Source organism: Athene noctua, chromosome 9, assembly GCF_965140245.1.
Source record: "Athene noctua chromosome 9, bAthNoc1.hap1.1, whole genome shotgun sequence".
NCBI lineage: Eukaryota > Metazoa > Chordata > Aves > Strigiformes > Strigidae > Athene > Athene noctua.
Genome location: NC_134045.1, coordinates 11,579,425 through 11,601,435, shown reverse-complemented (window position 1 = coordinate 11,601,435; position 22,011 = coordinate 11,579,425). Strand labels below are relative to the sequence as shown.

The 22,011-nt window shown below is 38.9% G+C and overlaps 1 protein-coding gene across 2 annotated transcripts; it reads right to left on the bottom strand.

Moving 5' to 3' along the window:
- Positions 1–863: 863 nt before the first annotated feature.
- Positions 864–15,597, bottom strand: BRD7 (bromodomain containing 7). Of its 2 annotated transcripts, none has more exons than XM_074913563.1 (17): positions 15,444–15,597; positions 14,819–15,027; positions 13,933–14,062; positions 13,479–13,536; positions 11,752–11,896; positions 10,334–10,444; positions 9,832–10,016; positions 8,817–8,940; positions 8,112–8,187; positions 7,071–7,178; positions 6,394–6,526; positions 5,430–5,541; positions 4,450–4,506; positions 3,489–3,600; positions 3,198–3,341; positions 2,013–2,156; positions 864–1,058 (listed from the first exon to the last, which is right to left on the bottom strand). In XM_074913563.1, the coding sequence occupies exons 1-17, from the start codon at positions 15,490–15,492 to the stop codon at positions 994–996; spliced, it is 1,962 nt and encodes a 653-aa protein (XP_074769664.1). In that variant the 5' UTR covers positions 15,493–15,597; the 3' UTR covers positions 864–993. The 2 variants fall into 2 exon arrangements, with proteins under 2 accessions (XP_074769664.1, XP_074769665.1); XM_074913564.1 differs by having other exon boundaries at positions 4,456–4,506.
- Positions 15,598–22,011: the final 6,414 nt, after the last annotated feature.

Below are 22,011 nucleotides of genomic sequence, written 5' to 3'. Positions count from 1 at the left end.
TGTTTGGGTCCAAGGTTATACTGGAACCATGGGGCAAAAAGGAGCACCATTTTAAAAATAATTAAGAAATACCTGTGGTAGAACCTATGTATAGTGGTGCGTGAGTGTGTGAAAGGGACAGACAAGCACAGGGCAGAGCCTCTGTGTCCAGGAGTCACCGGCTCCATGTGTGACAGTGCAGCGGTGCCTGAAAGCTGTTGTGGCAGCTGCTCTGGCTGCAGGGCTGGTGAATATGGACATTAATGCTGAGAGTGCTTGAAATATGCTCTCCTTTCTGATAAGCAAGACTGCAATCATTATCCAGATAGTGTTTAGTAATACCTCCAAGTAGTAATTGTCTACGTGAGTGTCTCAGAGTTGACTGTACTATATTAAGGTGGTGTTTTTACTCACTGGTAGCAAGAAGGTTTGTTAGGCTCACCTTCTTATCATGGTATGTCTCTAAGCTTGCCCTCAAGTTTTAGAATACTCTGAGCTGCTGGCATTGTTTCTCTAACAGGAGATTCATCCACATTCGATGTTTCACAAAGCTGATCATCTTTTTGTTTAAAAAGTTTGTTTCTCTTCCTTGTGATTGTCAGAGTTTCACAGTAGCTTTAAAAAAGGAAACTTGCCTGTTCAGATACTAATGATTTTTGCCCCCACCAGGTGCAGAGACAGTCTATACATTATTTTTAGAAACCTTTGGTTGAGTCTCTGCACCATACATAGGCACACTTTGACTTTTCCAGATACTTAACAATCTAGGAAAACTCAAATGCTGCAGTGGTGCTTTAAAAAAAATAAGGAACACAAAAAGAGTAATTTAGTGCATTTATGTAACAGAAGTAACTCTAATACAAACCACACAATTTCAAATGTCATCAGTTCCAAAATTTAATAAACAAAAGTAGTTTAACACACAATATACACTTGCTCAGTGAATGCACCTGAAGGAAGTTTATCTGGTTCTTAAATAGAATCAAACAAACAGCCGTAAACATAACTGAAGCTTCAGCTTGTAACCGAACCACACTCATTCTCGGGGATGGTGACAGTCTTTTTAGGCTCCTGAAAGTCTGAAAGTTTACAACAGATACCAGGTCAGTGAAATGAAAGAAATGCATACACAAGGGAGTACTCTGAAAGTCATTTGCTATGTGTGCAGACAGGCCTGAGTTAACTGTTGGTCTGTTACAGCTCAAGAAACAATGATGTTGCAGTTGGTTCTGTTACACAGCCTCTCTTGTACAGTGCTATGAAAAAAGAATTGCTCAATAATTTTGAAATTGAAATTTCTGGAGCAGCTTCCTTGAAAAGATAAGTTCCTGAAGTAATGCAGCTCTCTTCATTAAGTAACATCTTAACTGAAACTTCTCATTAACCACAGATTGAGGAAATTTGTTGTGTGAATTATGATTCTTGAAAGGAAGTTCTTACCTGCTTTAAAAATTGGGGACAAACACAAACTCCAGGTACGCTTTTACCGGCTATATGCCACAAGGGGGAGATCTGGCTCTGACTTAGGTTTTCCACTGACCTGACTCCTTAATCCAGTGAAACCAGTAGCTCCTTTTGGCTGGGTGTGTTGTGTTGAACTGATGCTGTCAACTGACAACACACTACAGCTGGCCCCGTTAAGCAAAAGGAGCTCACAGCCAAAAGGTTGGAGGAGAAGGAAGCATGATGTCCTCGTTTTAGCAAGTGAGGAATTTTAACTTCTCTTGTAACTTCATGCTGAATGGAAAAAGTAAAATTGCATGGATTGCCAAGCTTTAGAATTTGGCAATGCTCTGAGATGAATGGTGAAATAACTAGTTTATGCAGTTGAACCAAAGTTGCATATATCCAAAAGATTAACTTTGGACCGAGACCAAACACAGCAACTTTCCACTAGAAACAGAATTTTAAAAAGGGGAGAAGAACTGAAAGTTGGAACTGTGTTACTGCAAGTTCTACCACATGCTAGCCTAGTGATTTGCAGATGCGGTTTTTAGCTCAGCAGATGCCACCATACATTTTTGTATACTCACCCTCTGTCAAATCCACCCAGCTGTCTCCTGTATCGGGTAAAGGGACTGAAATTCCCATTGCTTTCCGGATTCCATAGGTACTAACAATATCCCCTGGAGTCACTTGTTGTGCAAGTTCTTTCAGGTTATTGGTCACTCGCTCCGCTAGAAAAGACACATGGCTGTATTTTTATGCTCTATATACACACAAAATTGCTGAAATAAGCCCTTCACCCTGTAACCAGTTTCATTATCTAAATACAAATGGAACTATGTTACAGAAATATTTTTTAACAAAAGAGTTTTGTTGTAGTGTGCACAATCCTGCAAGACATACTGGGAACTGTGAAAGAGATGGTTAAGAAGAACAGGAGGAATGAAGCAGCTGCTGACCAGGGCTCGCTGCCATCAAGAAACCCTGAAAATTAACACGTAAGGTAATGCTGCCCGGGTCATACTAGTGCAGCAGCAGAGCGAGAGCTGGTGGCACCCCCACAGCTGCTGGGCTCCTAATATCTGGCTTTCAGGATTCAGCACTTAGTTTTGTATATAAACAAGAGAGACTGTTCTTGTTGCTACAAAGTGGGTTTACCTTAAGAAGGAAGCTTTAAGTACTTAAACTTTTTAAGAGAGGTAATATCTGATCTGGTTTAGACTTGGTATAATACCAACTTGGTAATATTCCTCCAATACTGGGGAATTTATCTTATCACATATCAAGGTGGTTATTTTAGCCCATGTGTGCAATATCAAGTACAGCAGAAGTTAAGTTTTACTTGCAAAACAGATACACCTCTGAGACAAGAAGCACTGCTCCAATAATTAAAGAGGTATAATAAAGTAGACTGATAACTGACCAAACCCGGAATAAAGCTAGCCTTAAAGTAAGAACTTGGTAATAATTAAGGAACCCCTGTTCAAAGACACGGTAAAAATCATGGAGTTAGAGGCGTTTGGCCATCATCTGCCCATGGCATAGGGGCAGCTCCCAATCAGTTCTAGGGAAGTTTATTAATAAAGAGGAAATACTTGTAATTACTGTTCAAAACTTCAAATCTGGCTCGACGTATGAAAAGTACGTTAATCTTCCATGCCTAACAGAGCACATATTCTGCACTGTAACTGTTAAACTTCTGTCTGTCTTGGAGTTGACGTAGGTTGTGACTTGATCGATTCTGCAAGAATGATCAGAAAAAGTGTATTTACCCAAGTGCATCTCTCTGTAAGATGGACCCAGAAGACAAATCATATTAGGGGGTGGTTTTGTACTTAGTCGTTCATTTTGAGCATCCTGGAGTTCTCTCAGAAGCTTTGTTGTTTCATCAAGTTTCCTCTGGAAGATTTCAGCCTCTGTTTAATGAAAAGAAAGTCCTAACTAGTAAGAAAGTGTATTTACTTACATTATGCTATAAAATATGGTAAGGCTGACTACATGAAGGGACTGGGAACTGAAACAGTTACAGAGATATGAGAAGTGCAAGTACCAAGAAAACTCACCCTCAGAATCAAACTCTTCCGTAGGCATGCCAAAGTTTGTTACTGCTTTTAGCGCCGTCAGTCTGTCATTATTAGCAGAGTCTAACCTGGCAGCAATATCAATTTCCATAATCTAAAAAAACCACAGCAGATAATATTTAGGTTTGCCTTGAAACAACAAAATTGTTTGAGGAAAATCAGAACACTAAGTTAGTTAAAAGTAAGTCTGCTCTACCAAAAAAGTGAACATTTAGAGGGAAAACTGAAAAGACACCATCTGAAACCTACACTGTTCTACAGTTACTTGGTTTACGATTCAATTTCATACTCAAATAGAAAGTGGCATCTGCCAAAAACTGGGGGTATGCACAAGTGATAGAGTAACTTAAGACCAGCATCCCAATTAAAAAAAAAAAATCCCTGAGCTCCCCTAAAGCAGTTTATCAAAGATCCAAGGCCAAAATTCAAAACCAACCCAGAAATTGGCTGCAGACAAAAGCTTCAGGAGAGCAGCCCTTTCCCTAGAACTGCTGCTATGCTTTTCTAATTGAACAAAGTTTGGGTGGAATTTTAGAGATATAATGTGTGCCTATAGGGGCACAAGGTATCTGAAAAAACCTGCTCAAAGACAGCTAATGTATCATGTGATATTTTACTATTATATAGCAAATTAATCTTAAACCAAGTCAGATTAAGACTGGAATAAAACTGCCAACCAGAAGATCCAACACACGATTAAATGTGCACTGACAAAAATACATAAGCGTTTTCTTCCTCTTCTCTTGACATACAGTCTTGTTTAAGACTTAATTTTTTGGAGATTCTTCCTCTCCAACTGTCCGCCCTTGTCACGAGTCACACGGTGTATTTACAGCTTGTCAGAGTCTCTAGTGTAGCTGCACAGGCCTTACAAAGTTGGAGGCAGTTTTATAACTGCAGGGTTAGGCTGGTTAGAGTAGTTAATGATACAGAAAAAGTTTACCTTTACATCTTTTATTGTATCACTTCTTTCATGTGAGCCTTCAGCTTCCTCCAATGGCTGAACAGAGAAAGGATTTTTAAAGACATTAAAATTAATCTTTTAAGTTCAAAGTAAAACCTTTAAAAATACGGCATTTTGTAACAGATGTAAATATACAAATATACAGTGTCATAATGAGCTTTCTCTGTAAACCAAGTTATAAAGTAGCTATTTTTTAGAGGGCTTCTTTAGACACAAATGTTTACTAAAATACTTTTCTATGTGTCACTACCAAGTACTAGAAAAGAGCTAAACTAGTAATGCTAAGCAAAGGTCTGAACTGGGGCTAAAGGTTGATGTTTGATCCATGAACTACTTCTAGGATTAATTTAGCTATTATTAGACCCACTAGTAAAGGCTAAGATCTGTTTATTTCAATAGTTTACACTGATGTGAAACTCAAACCAAGACTTTTAGTTAAAAGGAACTGTCTTGTGGAGATTCTCAACTAATTTTTGGATTGTCAATTAAGATTGTCCAATCAGCTCCTTTGACTGCAGTCACGTTTGGCATATACAGGTACTGAAGTCTCCTAAGAATCTGAGGAGCAGCTGTTTATCTCCTGAACTAAACAATGGCACGAGGAACATGATAAACTTTTCATGGAACAAGAATGCCCATCCATGATCACGTCACTTCTGACCAGCTGCTTATTGATATTTTCTTACTAAATGGAACACAGGAGCTAGTGCTAATGGGAGTGGGAGAGTAGACAGAGAAAGAATGTGTGACTCTGTCTCTATCTACAACATTTTCATGTTTCACTAAGTATACAAGTCAGAATAATCCCTTTCCAGAAAATCCATCCACTGGAGACAAAGATCAGTCTTCCCTTTCAAGCTTTACCAATTAAAAGGGAGCCCAACAACAGGATCAACATCATCTTTCTTGAGCTTGTCTGCTAAAATCAAAGACCAGAGAGTACACAAATCCACTCTTACCATTTCTAGTTCTCTGAGAGCTCTAGAATGTCCTCCTTTAGTTAGAACATCAAGCAAACTATCAGCCATTAAGAAAGGATAATCTTGTGATTTCATCAAAAAATCATGAATACTAAAAGATCAAAAGATAGTTAGAAAAAAAGTTATATAAAGTCAAACCAGCATGTACAGCATAGAAAACATGCTAAGTAGCACAGTATTTGATCTGGATGGCTTGCTTTAGTGTAGTTATCCGTGACATTTGTAGCTGAGGAACCCATTCAGATTCCTAACAAACACTGAAATACTAGAAATACGCTGCCTCAGGCAGCTCCATCAAACCAAAAGCAAACTTGCACAGGCACTTAACATTCACGCTGTACTAAAGTATTCCTACATTTCATATGAATTTATACCACTGTGTATTCTGGTTTTGAGATTCTCATAAAACAAAAGGACTTTAACTCTGATGTTTTTATAATCAAGAATAATAAAACCAATGAGAATTCATTATTTTACTGTAGTAAATAATACAAAAATCAAGCAGCATACACACTGTTTAAGAATGAAATTGGGAATCACTGTCTCTGGACTCAGCTCTCCCCCTATGACCATAGTGGTTTAGTCAGTATAGGACATAAACAAAGATGTGTCTCACTCAAGGCAGTAATTAAGTTCATTAACGTTAAAAAATTCAGTTTGTATAAACATTTGTCCCACTCAGCATTTCTCCTTCAGAGTTAGTCATAAATACACTGAAATTTTAGACTGTATGTTCCTATGTATCCGTAGCATCAAAATCCTTCAGTCTTGGCTAGTACAGGCAGATTCTCTTATTAAAGTACTTGTTTCTTAAATGCACACCAGTAGGCTATAATGACAGTAGTGACACCATTCAACAGCACAGACATAGCCCATACTGCAGAGCTGCACAGAACTGGCTCTGTACATGAAAGCTCCAAGAGCACCCTAGTAGTTTTATTACCTGAAAGATCCTTGATTAGAATCTTCGCCATATGTTGAATAGATTAAGTCAGAATCTTCTTTGCTTATGTTGGCAAATGTAGAATCGTATGTTGGAGCATAGGAACTATAGGGTCCGTAGTTCAAGTATGTCACTGATGAGTAACAACAGTACTAATTACTACCTCTGACACACATGTACCAGATAAAAATGAGAAGGGGTTGTAAAACAATCCCCCAAAAGAAACTTTTAGGAACATATTACTTACAGTGAAAACAAACTTTCACAGAATACTATCTGTTCACCCTGTAACACCTTTTAGTGACATCTACATCAAATAAGTTTTTATTAACAATGCTGTATGCCTTAACACAATAGGAAAATTCAGCTTGGAGCTGGTAACAGGCTCTCAGGCCCCCCACTAACTCTTTCAAAGCTAGCAAAAACCTTTCTCTATCTGGTATAGTTCCCCCTTCTCAATACAGATGAACATTTTATTAAATATGCATCCCATTTTGTATGTGTAAATTAAGCTAGACTTCGTGATATGCTGTTTAGCCGTGTGATAAATACATGCAGTAATGTGCTTCATCAGTAGAAAAACCTAGTTCCAAACTATCTGTATACTAGTAATAAGATCAACGTATTTTGTTTATATAAGGAGGATTTGTATTTTTTTTTAAAAAATCAGCACTTACCTGGAGTAACCTTGTTTCTTTTATCTTCTTTGAACCCTTGTAATGTATTAACTCCTGACTGAAGTCTTCCTGCTGTCATACCCAGCTTTACAGGGCAGTAACCTGGTTCTACAATAGGATATATCAAAATTGTTACAGAAATAATGAAGGCAGAGTTAAGCGTGACATAGGTAGATGTCCATACTGATACTTGTAGCCAGAAACTTCAGAATAAACAGGGTAACTCCTAAAGTGTTTTCCTCTCCAAATGCTTCATATTAAAGACTGTGTGTAGTGTTAAACATGAATCTACACCACGTGGTAATACTAGTTAAGTACAGAAGATTTAACCTAAATGTTCAAGTTCTCACTATCAGTCTTCCTCCCTCCTGCCCTCCCCTAACAGAGGCTGCATCATTGAAGAGGATCTGATGCTTACTGCAGAACACAGCACTTTTATTTGTTCTTGCTGACATTTCCTACTGTGCAGACAGCAGGAAGGGAGAAGTCAAGTTTTCAGCTTGTTTCTGTCTATTCTCGGCCTAGTCAGCTGAGCTCTGTCATGAGCTGGCAGTTTAAGAGCCAAGTGCCCGCACTCTTTCAGCCAGTGGCACTACATCGATGGCACCGACATGACAAAATGACTTGGGAGCCAGATAGTTCCCAGTGGCCAATTCTGAAACACCTGTGACCTTCTGAGTTAGCAGACACTGCACTCTGGACATGGACCAGACTGAAAGCGACTCCAGGAATTCAATGTGCCCAAGCACAGGGCAGGTAGTCTCTTTCCAATGGCAAAAGCTGTCTCTTGCAGCTCCCACAAACAGCTGACACAAAAAGGAGAAGCAACAGCCCCTGAGGGCTCCCTCCAGCTGCTCCTAATAACAGCCACAACTGGTCCCCATCTACATGCTCCCTCAGATGCAGCTTTTTAAATCCAGATCTTTAGCAGACTGTAAAGAAGCATTTGGTTCTTGGCCAGTATCTGCTGATCCGCCCCAGCAGGAAAGCAGCAGACCAGGTAGGTGAAAGCTGCTTGTTACCTGAACTGTACCAACTTACCTCCTGCAGTAAGGTCAACTGGATTAAGAAGGCCCAGAGTTGTTGTACCATCTGGCTTTCTTCTTTCAAATTCACACTGAAATAAGATCAGATTGGTTAGATTGGTTTAGTTTACATATTACTTGGAATTCATGGTCCTTAAACTAATAAAACATCTAATGAAACTGTCCTATCCATAGGAATCGGAGAGGGATTTGGAAAGATCAGGCAGACTCCGAAATAAGTGCTGCTCTAACTTTATTCACTAGATAACTTTGTTATTGGTATAGACACAAGGAGTTAAGCAATTATCATAAATATTAAAGTTTCTGCAGAGGTTGTAATTCATGGAGAAAATTAAATGGGCCCAGTATTATCAAACTGTGTTCCTTACCCTGTCCTTTGATCAGATATGTGGCTGTTTCAGAACTATGGGGTTTTTTGCAGGTCAGATTTGAGATATTTTCTTGAGGTTCCTACTATTCATTCTTTCCTACTACTTTATCTAGAATTTCTGAAAATTTAAGCTGAACTCTCTCTGATGAAATTCGGCATGTGTTCAACTGATGCACCTTTCTGTTTAACCTTATGACGTTCCACAGATGATCAGTCACGTGTAAAATGGCGTAAACTATAGTAAAAGCATACCTTGAGTTTCAACTGACATAAGATGCTAAGTAAGCCTGGTTTATGAAAAAGTGAGTTACCAAATACACAAAGACTTACCTGGCTGTTCGCAAGTCGTCTTGTTAACTTTCCTCCAGATTCTCTAACAATACGATCGATCTGCTCTTGTTCCCTTTCCAAGCTATTGTTTCGTAATTTGTCTTCAAGTAGATCTTTGTCCTTCCTGTGAATAAAACCTACACAACTTAGTTACCAGCTTTAACAGACATTTAACAGACACCAACTGGCTAAACATCACAAAAGAAATAGTTTTTGCCAACTTTTGCAATCTGTTTTTGGAGAGAAAAAAACTAACAGCAAAAAAAATCAATTTAAGATGCCTCTATTTAATATAGCTGGGGAAAATATGTGACAAAGATTTATGTCAGCAAATGCTTTTTAGCTGTAAAGGTCTCTGTTTTGCTTACTTCAGCCACACTGATGTCCTAGGTTAGTATGTTGCCAGGTTTTATGCCATCGCTCCCACAAAACTAACAAGGATATTTTTAGTAAAATATTAGATACTCTGAATTTTCAAATACAAATTTTCAAATATTAGATACTCTGTATTTTCAAATCTGTGAAAATAGTCACTAGTATTTCAGACATTGAAAGGGTTATTTCTAGATATTAAAAGGTAACTTTCAGAAGCATATGTTCTGTAGCTATGCATTTACGTGTTTCAAATATAATTACTATGCAAAAAGGTACCTGAAGCTTGCTATATAATTATTTGTACCAAAAAATTTAAAAGATCATGCTTGCAAGCCTTCTCCAAAATACCACCTATGTGAAACAGATACTGAAATAGAAAAAAATCACTGAAGGAATGGAGTTGAAGAGTAGTACAGGGTTACCTACAGGAAAAAATGATGGTTTCATAAAAGATTCTAAACTTATTTATTTTTGGTATATGAGGACACTTTATGTACATGTTGTTCCCTTGAGATGATGTTGTAGTGTACAGGCAGTACCAGAAAGAGAGAAACCCACATTCATTGGTCCCTAGAAGTCATCTTTTTTCAGTAGCATTTAAAGGGCCTATCCCATAATTGTTACTGAGATAATACTTCACTTTTTGTTTTCTTTGTTGGGCGCTTTGAAGGCTTTAGTGTCACCATCCACAGGTTCTCCTTTGTCTTTCCCAGGACCGTTTTCATCTTCCCCACTTTGCTGCAGCTCTGTCTTGTCCTTCTGCTTCCTTGTCTTCTGCAGGTCAGCCATGAATTCTATACTTTGTTTCAGGCTCTGAATTCTCTCCTTTAAAAAAAAAAAAAAAAAATCTGAATCCTTCTATTTGCTACTTCAATGAATCTTTTTGTAACTAGCAAGCATAAGGACAGTTTAGAAAATGAAATATCGAATGCAAATATTTCTTCAATAACTCATCTGGTAGCAGTACTAAAGCATGAGCCTTAAAACAATGTACTTTTTAAATTCTAATATGCAAGCATCTGACAAATATTAAGCAAGCTTTTATTAATTTTCATGAGATCCCTGTATGAAAAGTGGAATGAAAGAGGGATCAAAAAGGAAGAAGCATAATTTTTAACAATTTGGTTTATATTTTCTATTACCTGGCTAAGTATCTTCATCCCTGAGTGCAGCAGTTTTTTTGCAGCTTTGTAGTAAATGGTGTCTGGTTTGTTGTAAATCATTGCATTAGTACACATGAGTTTGAAGTTATCCTGTAGAGACATTAATAATTTTGGAATGAAAGTTAAAATTTTACAGTACACTGTATTGAAATTCTTGTTACAAATGCAGTGTCTTGAGTGTTAGGGAAAAAGAACTTCAAAGAACGTTTTTAAATTAATGAATTTAAGACATTTACTCCATTAAAAATTTAAACAAAATCAAGTATGTAAATGAGATTAAAGTTTCAAAACTAGGACCCCCCTAAACATCCTGAATGTATTCTTAAGTGTTGAGTATTGTTTGTAGTTTCTACAGTTTTAAAGGAAGTCCTCCTAGCTAAAATTACCCACTGCCCTGACCAATTAGCAGTCATTAAAGGAAAACCAAAGTGAAGCAATGTAAAAAAGACAAGAAAGCCAACTTCAAAACCAGCAAGGCTGCAATTCAAAGTTAAATAATTGTAAGGAATATGCCAAAGTTTCAGTTACAGTGAAGAAATGTATGCTAGTTTGAATTCATTTCTTGAATGACTGTGCTAGAAACGTCATTTCTATACTCACTGCAGAGTTGCTACAGGTAGATGTGCTTTATTACATTCTCAGCTATTTATAAGGACAAAAAGTTAGAATGGAAAACTAACTAGCAACAGCTGAAACAACAGGGAATATTCTTCTTAAGTTTCGGAGCCCTAAAGAAGAATGTGCAAGAAAAGACAACCAAATTCAGCTGTTAACTACACACAGATTATACTTCTCAGGTCCTCATCTAGCCCAGAGGCCCCCCCCCCCCTCCATTTTAAAAGCTTTAGGGGCCTTTAAAACAAGCCCTTGTATCCACCAGACACACTACAGCATGGGGTTAAGCGGTTGCTGCCAACAGGACTGAACTCATCTCGCCTTCACTAGCTGTGGATGGATCTACTCGACTAGATAAGCCTGGCTAGAACCAAGGTGACAGGAGGCAAATGACAAAGTAGTAATAAGCAGGCGAAGTCAATGAACTTAGACCCCTCTTTTTTTGAGAAGCAATACATTCAAAAAAAGAGAGCAGTCTGAGAGAAATACTAACATTTTCATTAAGATCTAAAATGACACGCTGTAGGGCAAACTGACAGGTTCTACTTAATCCTGCATAACACCTGAAATCATCCGTCTCTTTTGAGATGCATATTTACAAATAGAAGTGTTTTCTTTTTCACTTTCAGAACTTATTTGCTCACAAAAATTCAACAAGAAACATTTCTTTGGGCACAAGTACTGGTTCTTTTGTCATCTTCATATTCTCATAAAACATTAGAGTTCAAGTCAATTTAGCATAATACATCTCTGTATAGTTAAAATAAAATTTACAGAATTACCTTCAATTCTTCTATGGACTGGTATCCATTGTTCTTGATTTTCTCTTTCATAGTACTAAAATCCATCGGGTTTTTAATGATCATGGAATAGCCAGGGGCAATAAAGTCAGTCACAGGAAATGAAAAGAAAGAACTTGGATCCTTTCTGTTAAGAAATTAAAAGGCAGTTTATGTTTCAAATTACAACAAAGAACACACTGAACTTGGTATTAAATAGGAAAGGACTAAGCCGAAAAGGAATCAAAACCATAAAACTAGAAATGGCTTGTGTCAGCATAATCTTTCACTTTTGAAGTTTGAAAAGTTCCCACATGCAACCTCATATACCAGACATATTTTAGAAGTTAGTTCAACATTTTGATATCTACCTGTCTTCCCAAGAAGATTTAAAACAACCCACCTTTTTTTTTTATTAAGCCATTGAAAAATAATGGAAACAAATGTCATAAGAACGTACGCATGTCATTCATCACTTACTCTGAAATTAACAGAGGGGAAAAGCCTGTTACTGAAAGTTGTGATAGAATGTATTTATGATTATGTTAATTTCCAGGTTATAAAATGTTAATAGTTTTTTTACATAAAAATTTCCTAAGACTTCCAGTGATCTCTGACAAACACTGATGTTCCTGGGTGTTTCTAATAGCATTAGAATCAAATACATCCAGTTGGTATTTTCTCCTTAGGATCAGACTTGGTTGATAAACTGGCAAGAATCTCTCCACCAGAGCCACTGTTTTACACCCTTCACTACAACCCGTAGCACACAGCTGGCCTCAAATGCCAGCATCGATACTACACACACCGGTGACACCCCTGGCATTTCAGGTCTTTTTCCTAAGACTTACTTATGATTTAGGGATTTCTAGTCCAAGTTGCTAGAGAACAGTGAAAAGCGTTTTGCTATACAAACTGCAGAAGCACACAGTGCAGATATTCTGCAACACCTGTGGAAGCCTTGCACAATAGCTTCCAACTGAGAGCCAGGATTCAAAACCAAAAGTGGGAGCTGCTTTTTGTATGCATGGTAAGGTAGCCAGAACAAAACACACGCACTTTCTGAAGCTGGTTGTTAGCTTCTTGAAAGTGACACCAAGGTCTTGAAAATTTAAGGTTAAGAGAAAACTCATTAACAAAGTTTCAAACTTAATCTGGTGAGACAAGTAAAAGGAAAGATCTTTCAACCACTCTCATACAAGACATACAGATATTCTTACTTCTTAAAGTCAAGAAAAATATATCTTAAACTACAGACTATTTGAAAGCAGTGAAAATTCTGCAAACCTGACTGTTTCAATCAAGACTTTTGGTTAATAAGACAGTAAGAGAACATGGTTTAAGTTTTCAAATATGTACTTCCTTTTTATAGTAAATAATGCTAAAAATAGGACAACTCAAGGTAAAAAGTTTGGGCAAATTCACTCCAAACTCTTGTGCCTCCCTGAAAAAAGGTTCTTACAAAAAAAAAAAAATCACATTATTGGAAAATTGTCCTATTTTTGGAAATTTTTAAAAGTACTTCAAACTTGAAACAGTAGGTGTTTACAAGAAACCTGTACTAAGGAGAAGTTATAAGTACGCATTATTAAAAGAGTACTTAAATGCCTAAAATAGTCCTGTTAGCAATATATTTAGCAGTAAATTCGCTCAGCTTTTTATATGCCTCTTCCCTTAATGTATGTTATTTTCATTACATAGCTCTGAAAGCCTGTAGCGTAGACATTTACCTCTGCAGCTGTCTCATGAGTTGATTCAGAGCTTCCTGAAGTGGTGTCTGCTCCACCTCTAGACAAGAAAAGAAGCGAGGGGAGAAAGGGTGAGACAGAACTGACTGCAAGAGGTACTAAACTTCCAAGATACTAGAAATCAACTAAACTGATGCAACTTGAGAATTCATCATAAATGAAAAGAATACAGAGGCAAAACCCAAAACATATAGAGGGAATTTACTTTTCTCTTGGCCTTACTTGACATTCTGCTCACTCTGACCATAGGTACCTGACCTGATACCATTCTGCAGAAGAGATATACAATAACGTAATTTCAAATTTTTGTATGAGAGGGAGAAAAACACTGAGACAACAAAAAATGTCATCACTTGGTATAGAAACAAAGAACAATAAAATACGAGTCAATTAAAGAAAACTGCAACTAGCAAAAGAATTTTTCCTCCCCCCCTACCTTCCTGTTTTGATAAAGTACTTGTCAGTGGTTTCTCTGGTGGCAATTCCAATCTGACAGGGGTTTGGCATTTAATTTCCTGTTCTCCCTCACTGTCTGCATGGTCCCGATCTCGTTTCTTTTTGTCCTCCTAGAAAGAGAAAGATTTTATAGAAACTTAAGAGAACATGCAAAACCAGCATTATTGCTGTACATAATGCCTCTGAATTTTTCAAAACCTCACAGTTTAAAAAAAAAGTTTGTCTCTTGTATTCTTTATGTACTGTCTCCATCTGCTGGCCAATAAAAGTAATTCAGCTATACAATGCAATGTATCACAATTATATTTCTAAAAATGTGACAGACGGCCACTTTAAAAACTATGACAGGAACGACTCTGCACTATTTCTTGCACAGAGAATTGTCTCTAGCAAAGCCCCTAAGATGACTTTTGAAGGTTTTAGAAAACCTAGTAAGAAATAGTCAGGAAATATAAAATTGGAGGTACCCATAATGCTTCAAATACCTGTGTTATAATTACTTATTATATTAAGAACCCCAAGGGGGAAATACATTTTTTTTCCTCCTTTTTAATTAAGAACTTGTAAAGTCTTCATTCTGCTTTATATAAATGGATTTTAGATACAAAATCCCCCCCTCCCTTTTTAATTTTCTGTGTTCTTATGCTCACCAATATTTTTTGAAAGATGAGAAGTTTCAGATGTCTTCACTCATCTTTTTCTAATAAAAATATGTGGAGAAAAGGAATTGGCAAAACTAATATACTGAGTTTGAATGTATTCCAATTTAAGATGATAAGTTGGTCATACCTGCTCACCTTTTGATGTGAAGACTAGAGAAAGTTGAAGCATTTTTTCTGCTACAATGCACTAGCATGAATACATACCTTAACTTTTCTCTTTCTTTTCTCCTTTTCTTCTCCAGGAATTTGTTTTTCTCCTTTCTTTCTCTTTTTCCTTTTCCTGTCCTTGTGTTTTTCATGTTCAGATTTGTCTTCGTATAGGCTGGAATCAAGTCCTGCGTTTCCAGTAGAGAGTTCAGCAACTTCACTTCCTCCAACTTTCAGCACCAGTTTCAGTGGCTTTTCTACATACTCTTAGAACAGCAGAGAAATAAGCCGTGTGAGTACCGGAGGGATCATGCTCTCATACTCAGCCCGAACAGCACAGCACAAGCTCTCCGCTGCCGCAGAGTCCTTTCGAAGACTGTCACTAAACCAGATCTCCTTTTCTTTCCAGACCCTGCAACTGCTTCTGCTTCTCCCCCCAAAGACCAGCCGAGCCCCCACGCCAACCCGCAGGCTCCCTGCCCCAGGTTTCCCGGCGGCGGGAAGGCCTCTCTCCCCGCCCCCGTTCCCCACACTGCCTCAGCTTCACCCTTAAGTTTTGAAACGCCCCGGCGGGTGGGCCCGGCCGGGCCGCGCTGTCCCCGCGGCGGGGCGGGCGGCAGTGAGGGCCGAGGGCCCGCGCCCGCCTCGGGGCCGCGCTGGCGGCAGCCCTCTGCCCACCCACCCTCGTAGGGGTGCTTGTCCGACTTGTGCTTCTTGTGCTTCTTGCCCATGGCGGCGGCGGCGGCGGCGGCGGGCAGGGCCCGCCCGAGCAGGCCGCGCTGTTGTGGCGGAGCCCAGCCCCGCCGACCGGCAGCGCGGCAGGAGAGGGCAGGCACGGCCGCGCCCCCTGGCGGCCTGGAGGTACGGGCCGCCGCGCTGCAGCCGGCGCATGCGCAGAGGCGGGCGCCGGGAGGGGAGCGGGGCGCGCAGGGCGGGCGCTTGCTTGGCTTGGCCGCGGCGGCTGCGTCCAGGCCGGGCGCTGCGTTCCGCTCCGCGGCGGTGAGCAGGGCGGGCGGGACTCTCAGCTGGGGGTGGGAGTGTTGGCCGGCTGGCCCAGCCCCGTTCCCTGGGCAGCGTTGACTTTCCAGAGCCCTCACAGCCTTCTGCGCCCTCTCCCCTCAGAGCTGCCAGTGAGTTCCCTCCTGCTCCCTTGGAGATGCCTCTTACTCCCTGCCTGTGGCAGGCTCTGCCTGCAACCTTGTCCCCCACCCTTGGGTCCCAGGCAGTGCAGCGTTTCAGTGGTTTTGGCAGGATTCAGCGTAAATACTCCTGTGCTTGGGCTAGCCTGTGCTGCAGAATGTCCTCCCTGCCACGGCTGCGAGTGCCAGGCGGCAGCTGTGATAGCAGCAGAAGGGAAGCTGGGGAAGCTGGCTTTCCAGAAAGCCTAGTTACACTGCACCCGGGTAGACACAAAGGGGCCGGGGAGGGTGACCTGCTGCCCACCTGTGGTGTGGGGCTGTGCCCCGGTGCGCTAGGCGGAGCCCCAGCCTGCAGCAGGCCCTCAGTCCAGGATAAAGGCCACTAGCAGTGGCCTGCTAGTCCCCGAGTTTGAGAACCTGTGCCCAAATTTGTGCCAGTGAGAACAGAGGCTGTATATGCCTGAGGAAGGGTAGAGAGCTCGCAGAGGTACTCAGAGGTCTGTACTGATCCCAGGGACGGGTCTACTCTGCCCTGACAATAAGCGGTGCTGGTTGTGCCTCTCCTGCAGAGGCTGGGACCGGGTCAGCCTCACAGACTGAGTGTCCAAACTTGCTTGCCAGTTTTGAAAGCAAATACTTTATAATATTTATTATACTTTATAAGTTTAAGGAAAATTTATGTGTATTGTCCATTACAGGTTAAAAATAACTTTGATAGAAATTAGGACCTCCTAGACATGGTGAATGTTAACACATTCGCTTTGCCTGGCAGTACTTCCTAAAGCAAGCAGAGTTTTCAAAATTAAATTAAATTATATAACACTAATTATAGAGTCTTTTAGAGATAATAGTGTAGTTGCTGATATTGCTTAAACTGCTGTCATTGGTGTTTCATCAACACTGTGTAGGTATTGTTTTCCCCTAATACCTGTTCTGTGATGCATCTTGAAATTTCACTTCTCTGACATTTGGAGTACAAAAATAAACTGCATCTATTTCAAAAGAGAAGCTTTAATTTTATTCTCACACAATAGTCCTGTAAGTATTCCTCAAATTTGTTGAATCATATGTTATATTTTATAGCCAAAGAAAATAAGTTTTTAATTAGAATTTTATTATATTTGTGGCTGTACATCTACACAAGCTTTATTTTGAAAGTTTGAGAAGTTAGAGAAAATCTCTTGTCAGTTGTCCATTCAGTCCCTGGGAAATGAATCAGATGTGACAGCTTTGTTTTGCATTTTACTGGTTAGATTTACTGTTGTTTGGTAACCTACTCAGAGAATTGTGTGGGTGGTGCTCTGGAATAAACCACAACTTTCCTGCTTGATCTTACTCCAGTAGTTTGAAATTCAGCTATAATGGACACAGTTGTTTTTCTAATTCACATCTGGATCCTTTAATACTCTTATTACATATGCAGTGAATGTTCTTAAGCATACTTTAGTGAGAGGTAGAGGGCTTTTGCTTGGGCTGTGGCCACATGCAGAAAATACAAGACTAGTAAATATTTAAAGGACATGTTTTATAGAATGAAAAAAAAAGTTGCTATATCCTCTATTCCCACAAGAGGACTGGCAGACTTTCTAAGTTTTTTTCCTTTAAATGTTATATGGCAAGACCATTTGTTCAATTGTTATTCTGAAATTTCCTGACTAATCTTGTCCTGAATTTAATGAAATTTGAGAGAATTACACATAGACAAGTAGTGTGAGATATTGCCAATATTGAAAACTGCCCTTTCTAGGTTCTTGTTCAGTAACATCCCCTGGACTAGAGAAAGGTACTTTTTCTTAACTGTTGGCACACACACCTGTGCACCTGGAATACAGATCCTTTTGCCATCCTTGTTTCTAGCTATCCTTTCCAATTAAAAGATCAGTATTTCTTTCCCCTCAAAACCACTCATGCAGCCTTTCAAAGCACTATTCAGCTTGGGCAAGCTTGGAAAGAGGAGATGCTGCATTTCTCAGCAATGCTGTTGGGTCTTGTCAGTTCCCTGAGAAACGGGCCCACATTCCTTCACACTCAGCTGGCTCTGCTGTTACCTGTAGCACCAGAGGAAAGCTAAAGGAATCTTCTCCCTGCCTCCTCTTCCGATACATTAAGTCTTCTCAGCCCTGATCAGGGGCAGTTCTTCAATTTCAGGGGAATTCAGTTGTGCAAAGAAGAAAGATGGAAGTCCTGAATGTCCTACAAATCGGCACAGAGGTTGGATGTGGCTTGGAACAGCTGTCATTTACATGTTTGAGAAGTTCCATCACCATATAATAAAAGGCCTTACTTTGACCTCCTATTTCCTAGCAATGGTTTTTCATATTTTCAACTAAGATGTTATTTTTCAACAACAAATCACATTGTTTACAGATTATACTTTTGCCCAGTAAAACTGAAAGCTGGTAGTTTTCAGGGATGACTCAAGATCACTAAAGCTTTGCTGGTACAATGCATGCCTGGTGCCATAGCAGGAGAGCTCTCAGAGTAGACAGAGCTGCAGACTTCAGAGGGCTGAACGTTTCTTTCGGATTTTTTGCAAGTCTCAGACTATTTAATATTTTGCCAAATTCTCATCTACTGGAATCATGTACTTACCTGTAATTTTAAGTTTTATTTAAAATAAAATCTCTTACATACTTTTATTATAGAAAAAGACTTGGAAATATGGTATAGGCAAACCTGAGAAACTTGGAAGTCAAATGAAAATCCCACATTCAAATAATCTACATTTTACACTGTTTTAAGTCCATCTGGTGACTTCCTTGGAAACCTGGCTCTCAGACTTTTGGATTCTTTGATTGACTTCTATTTGATACTTTTGTGAAGTGTGCTAGTCATGTTCTAGACTTTATGATTTAGACCCAACTTGGCATGCAATACAGATTCAGAAATTCTGGGTTTGTAGTGCTTCCGGAATGTGCTGTTCTGCTCCTTCAAACTGCTAAGGCTAGGAAAACAATTTCAAAGCTTTTACAAGCTTAAAAAAATGGATGTTTCTTTTTCTGTGTATGACAATCCCAAGATTTAATTCCTACTGTCCTAGTTTTGTCTGGGATGGAATTAATTTTATTCCTAGTCGCTGGCACAGTGCTGTGTTTTGGATTTAGTGTCAGAATACTGTTGATAACACATCGATGTTTAGTTGTTGCTAAGTAGGGTTTATCCTAAATTAAGGGTTTTTTAAGTTTCCCATGCTCTGCCAGCAAGGGAGTGCACAAGAAGCTGACAGGGAGCATGGCCAGGACAGCTGACCTGAACTAGCCAGAGGGCTGTTCCATACCACAGGGTGTCATGCCCAGTATATAAACTGGGGGGAGTTGGGCAGGAGGGGCAGGTCGCTGCTCCGGCTTCAGTCAGCGGATGGTGAGCAACTGCACTGTGCATCACTTGTCTTTTCTGGGGTTTTATTTCTCTCTCTTTGTTATATTCTTTTTCAAGTACAATTATTATTATATTTTATTGTTATTTTTAGTTGTTCAACTCTTCTTATCTCAACCTGGTACTTTTATTTTCTTCTTGTTCTCTCAATCCCACTGGGAGCAGGGAGAAGTGAGCAAGCAAGCTGCTTGGTGCTTAGTTGCTGGCTGGGGTTAACCCACAACATCTACACATCAAGAATACATTGTATATATAGTGTAGTATCTGCTGTAGCATTCTTCTGGTTACTTGGATTTGAAGTAGCTACACTTGGAGGTGTAAGATTTTGCACCATTAATTGAGGGGTGGAGTATTTCATCTTACACTACCCTCCCTTTCTTCTTTTCCTCCCCTTTCTTCTTTTCCTCCCCTTTCTTCTTTTCCTCCCCTTTCTTCTTTTCCTCCCCTTTCTTCTTTTCCTCCCCTTTCTTCTTTTCCTCCCCTTTCTTCTTTTCCTCCCCTTTTCTCTTTTTATTTTTGTCTTTTTATCTCCTCTTCTTCCTTTTCCTTTAACTTAAATCACAGTAGAGAGGAAAACTTGTATCTCTGCAGTACAGTCTGCAGATGACTGACAGAAACTTTTCTTCTCTTAGCCTTGTAATTAAAATCGCACATTGGGATTTGATTTTCATTGAACTTTTAGTAAAGGACTTTTAACTTTATTCCTACAAACTAACAGACAAGATATTTGATGTCAGATATTTTCTTTCTTTTCCATTTCTTCAAACAGTCTTTTCGGTGTGTATTTGTACTGAAAGAGACAAATTTGAACAAGATCGAAGGCAGTTATTGGTAGGTTTATTGGTAGGTTTATTGTACAGGGTTTTACAAATCTGTTTCATGAATCATGACTGCAAACACAGCAAGACCCTCTACAATATGTCAGATTACTGGAGTGTTCAAATTTCTTTGCTTTCAACAGTCCTGAACTCAAGCTGGAAAATAAAAACATGCCTGAAGTTTCTTTATTGCTATTAAAAATTGTATAACTTTTCTGCATGTCATCTTGTTATTTTCTGTTTGTGTAGAAATTTTGGGGTCTTCCATAAATAGGCTTTAACATGGAGTAAATTAACTGCTAGTTATTTTAAGATTTTTTGCATGATGTATGCTATATATACTGAGTCTACCAAATAATTTAATTGTAACATTCTTCACATGTATGCAGAATTATCTGGAAACTATGTAAGAAGTATTATATAGAAAATTTCTATTTAAGAAGTATCATACAGTAAGTTTCTATATAAGGAACTATATAAAAAGTACCATGGAAACAATATAATAGTTTCTAAACTATAGCTTTTCAGATAACAAAATCAGATTTTTAAAAAGGAAGCTAGTTGATGTTAATATCCATACCAACAGGTACAATATCTCTTCTGTATTCTCAAATTAATGTGCAATGTGGCCTTATAGCAAAACTAAATAGATAAGAGGTCTTCTGTTTCTTCTAAAGAATACAGAAACTTTTGTTCGGTTTGAAGAACTTGGCTTTGGGAGTTGATGATAAAGATTGTCACTTCATACATGCAACTTTTTGAAGTAAATTTATCCTTTCGGCATGATATGCTTTTTGAGCAAAATACACTCACTGGTTGAGGGAATGCAAATAGAGAAACTTCTATTAATTACAAAGACAGTAGTACTTTGGACCTTAAAATACTATGTTGTCACCAGGAAAGGTAACGGCTTTTATCGTAACCTGGTCTATACATAGCTTTGTAAGGAGATCTCCCTGCCAGCTGCTGTATGATTTTGCTAATGCAGTAAATGGTAGAATGTTTACTATGTTTGCAAATTGAAATGCATAGAATGTGCCTGTGTTTTGCTAATGTGAACAGAGATATTTTAGGTGTCAACTGAATGGAATCCAGAATTGCATCACAGAGTAAGAAGGAAATTTGTGGCAGCTTATGTGCACAAAAAACCAGAGCTGGGCTAGGATAAGAATCTCTGTGTCAACAGTTGTTTCTGAATAGTCTCTTTGAAAGCTCTTACCTATGCTGTTTGAAATACTTTTCTTTAGCAATCAAATAGCTGGCAGTAACTGTCAGCATGTAAAGACCTGCTTCAGGTCACATTGTTTCCATGTATGATGTTATTCAGAAAAAGTTTGCCTGGGCATCATTTCTAAACTGCCATTTTAAGCCTATGAAAAATTTTATCACTATTATTAGAGATGCAAGGTCTCATTTTTGCTGGTTGAATGTGCAGGATTACTAATTTCAGTTCACTGCATATTTTCTGAGGATCATGTTCCTCATCTTAATCAGTGTCAAGTTTCTATAGCAACCAGCATTTAAGAGTGAGAGACAATAATGTGTGTTGCTATCACTGTTAGCCACTAAGAGTAATGGAGAAAATGTTTGAAAATAATGTCCAAGTATTTTCACGTGTACCTTCTTCTATCTCTTAAAGAACTTGGACTGAGACCTGTGGATAGCGTAAGGTCATATTAGTGTTTATTCACTTAACTGGACATTAAATAATCTAATTATTTAAGTTGCTCATAGTTTTTTTCCAAAACATTGAGCAAAGCAGGATACAATACACAGAGTCATTTGTGGGTTTGTCTTTGTTCAGTGTGTATATAGCATAACCAATATAATTTCATGTGGTAACAAAGAGATAAAAAATTTGGTGAAACCCTGTTTCTTTAATCACTGGTGTAGTCCAGGAGTAAGAGGTGGATTCTGG

Excerpts from the sequence above, each read along its gene's own strand:
- BRD7 (XM_074913563.1), bottom strand. The coding sequence starts at position 15,492 with ATGGGCAAGAAGCACAAGAAGCACAAGTCGGACAAGCACCCCTACGAG. Across the intron at positions 13,537-13,932 it reads TACTTTATCAAAACAGGAAG|AGGTGGAGCAGACACCACTT; the intron begins GTAGGGGGGGAG and ends TTTCTTGTCTAG. Across the intron at positions 4,507-5,429 it reads CTCTCAGAGAACTAGAAATG|CCATTGGAGGAAGCTGAAGG; the intron begins GTAAGAGTGGAT and ends TTCTCTGTTCAG.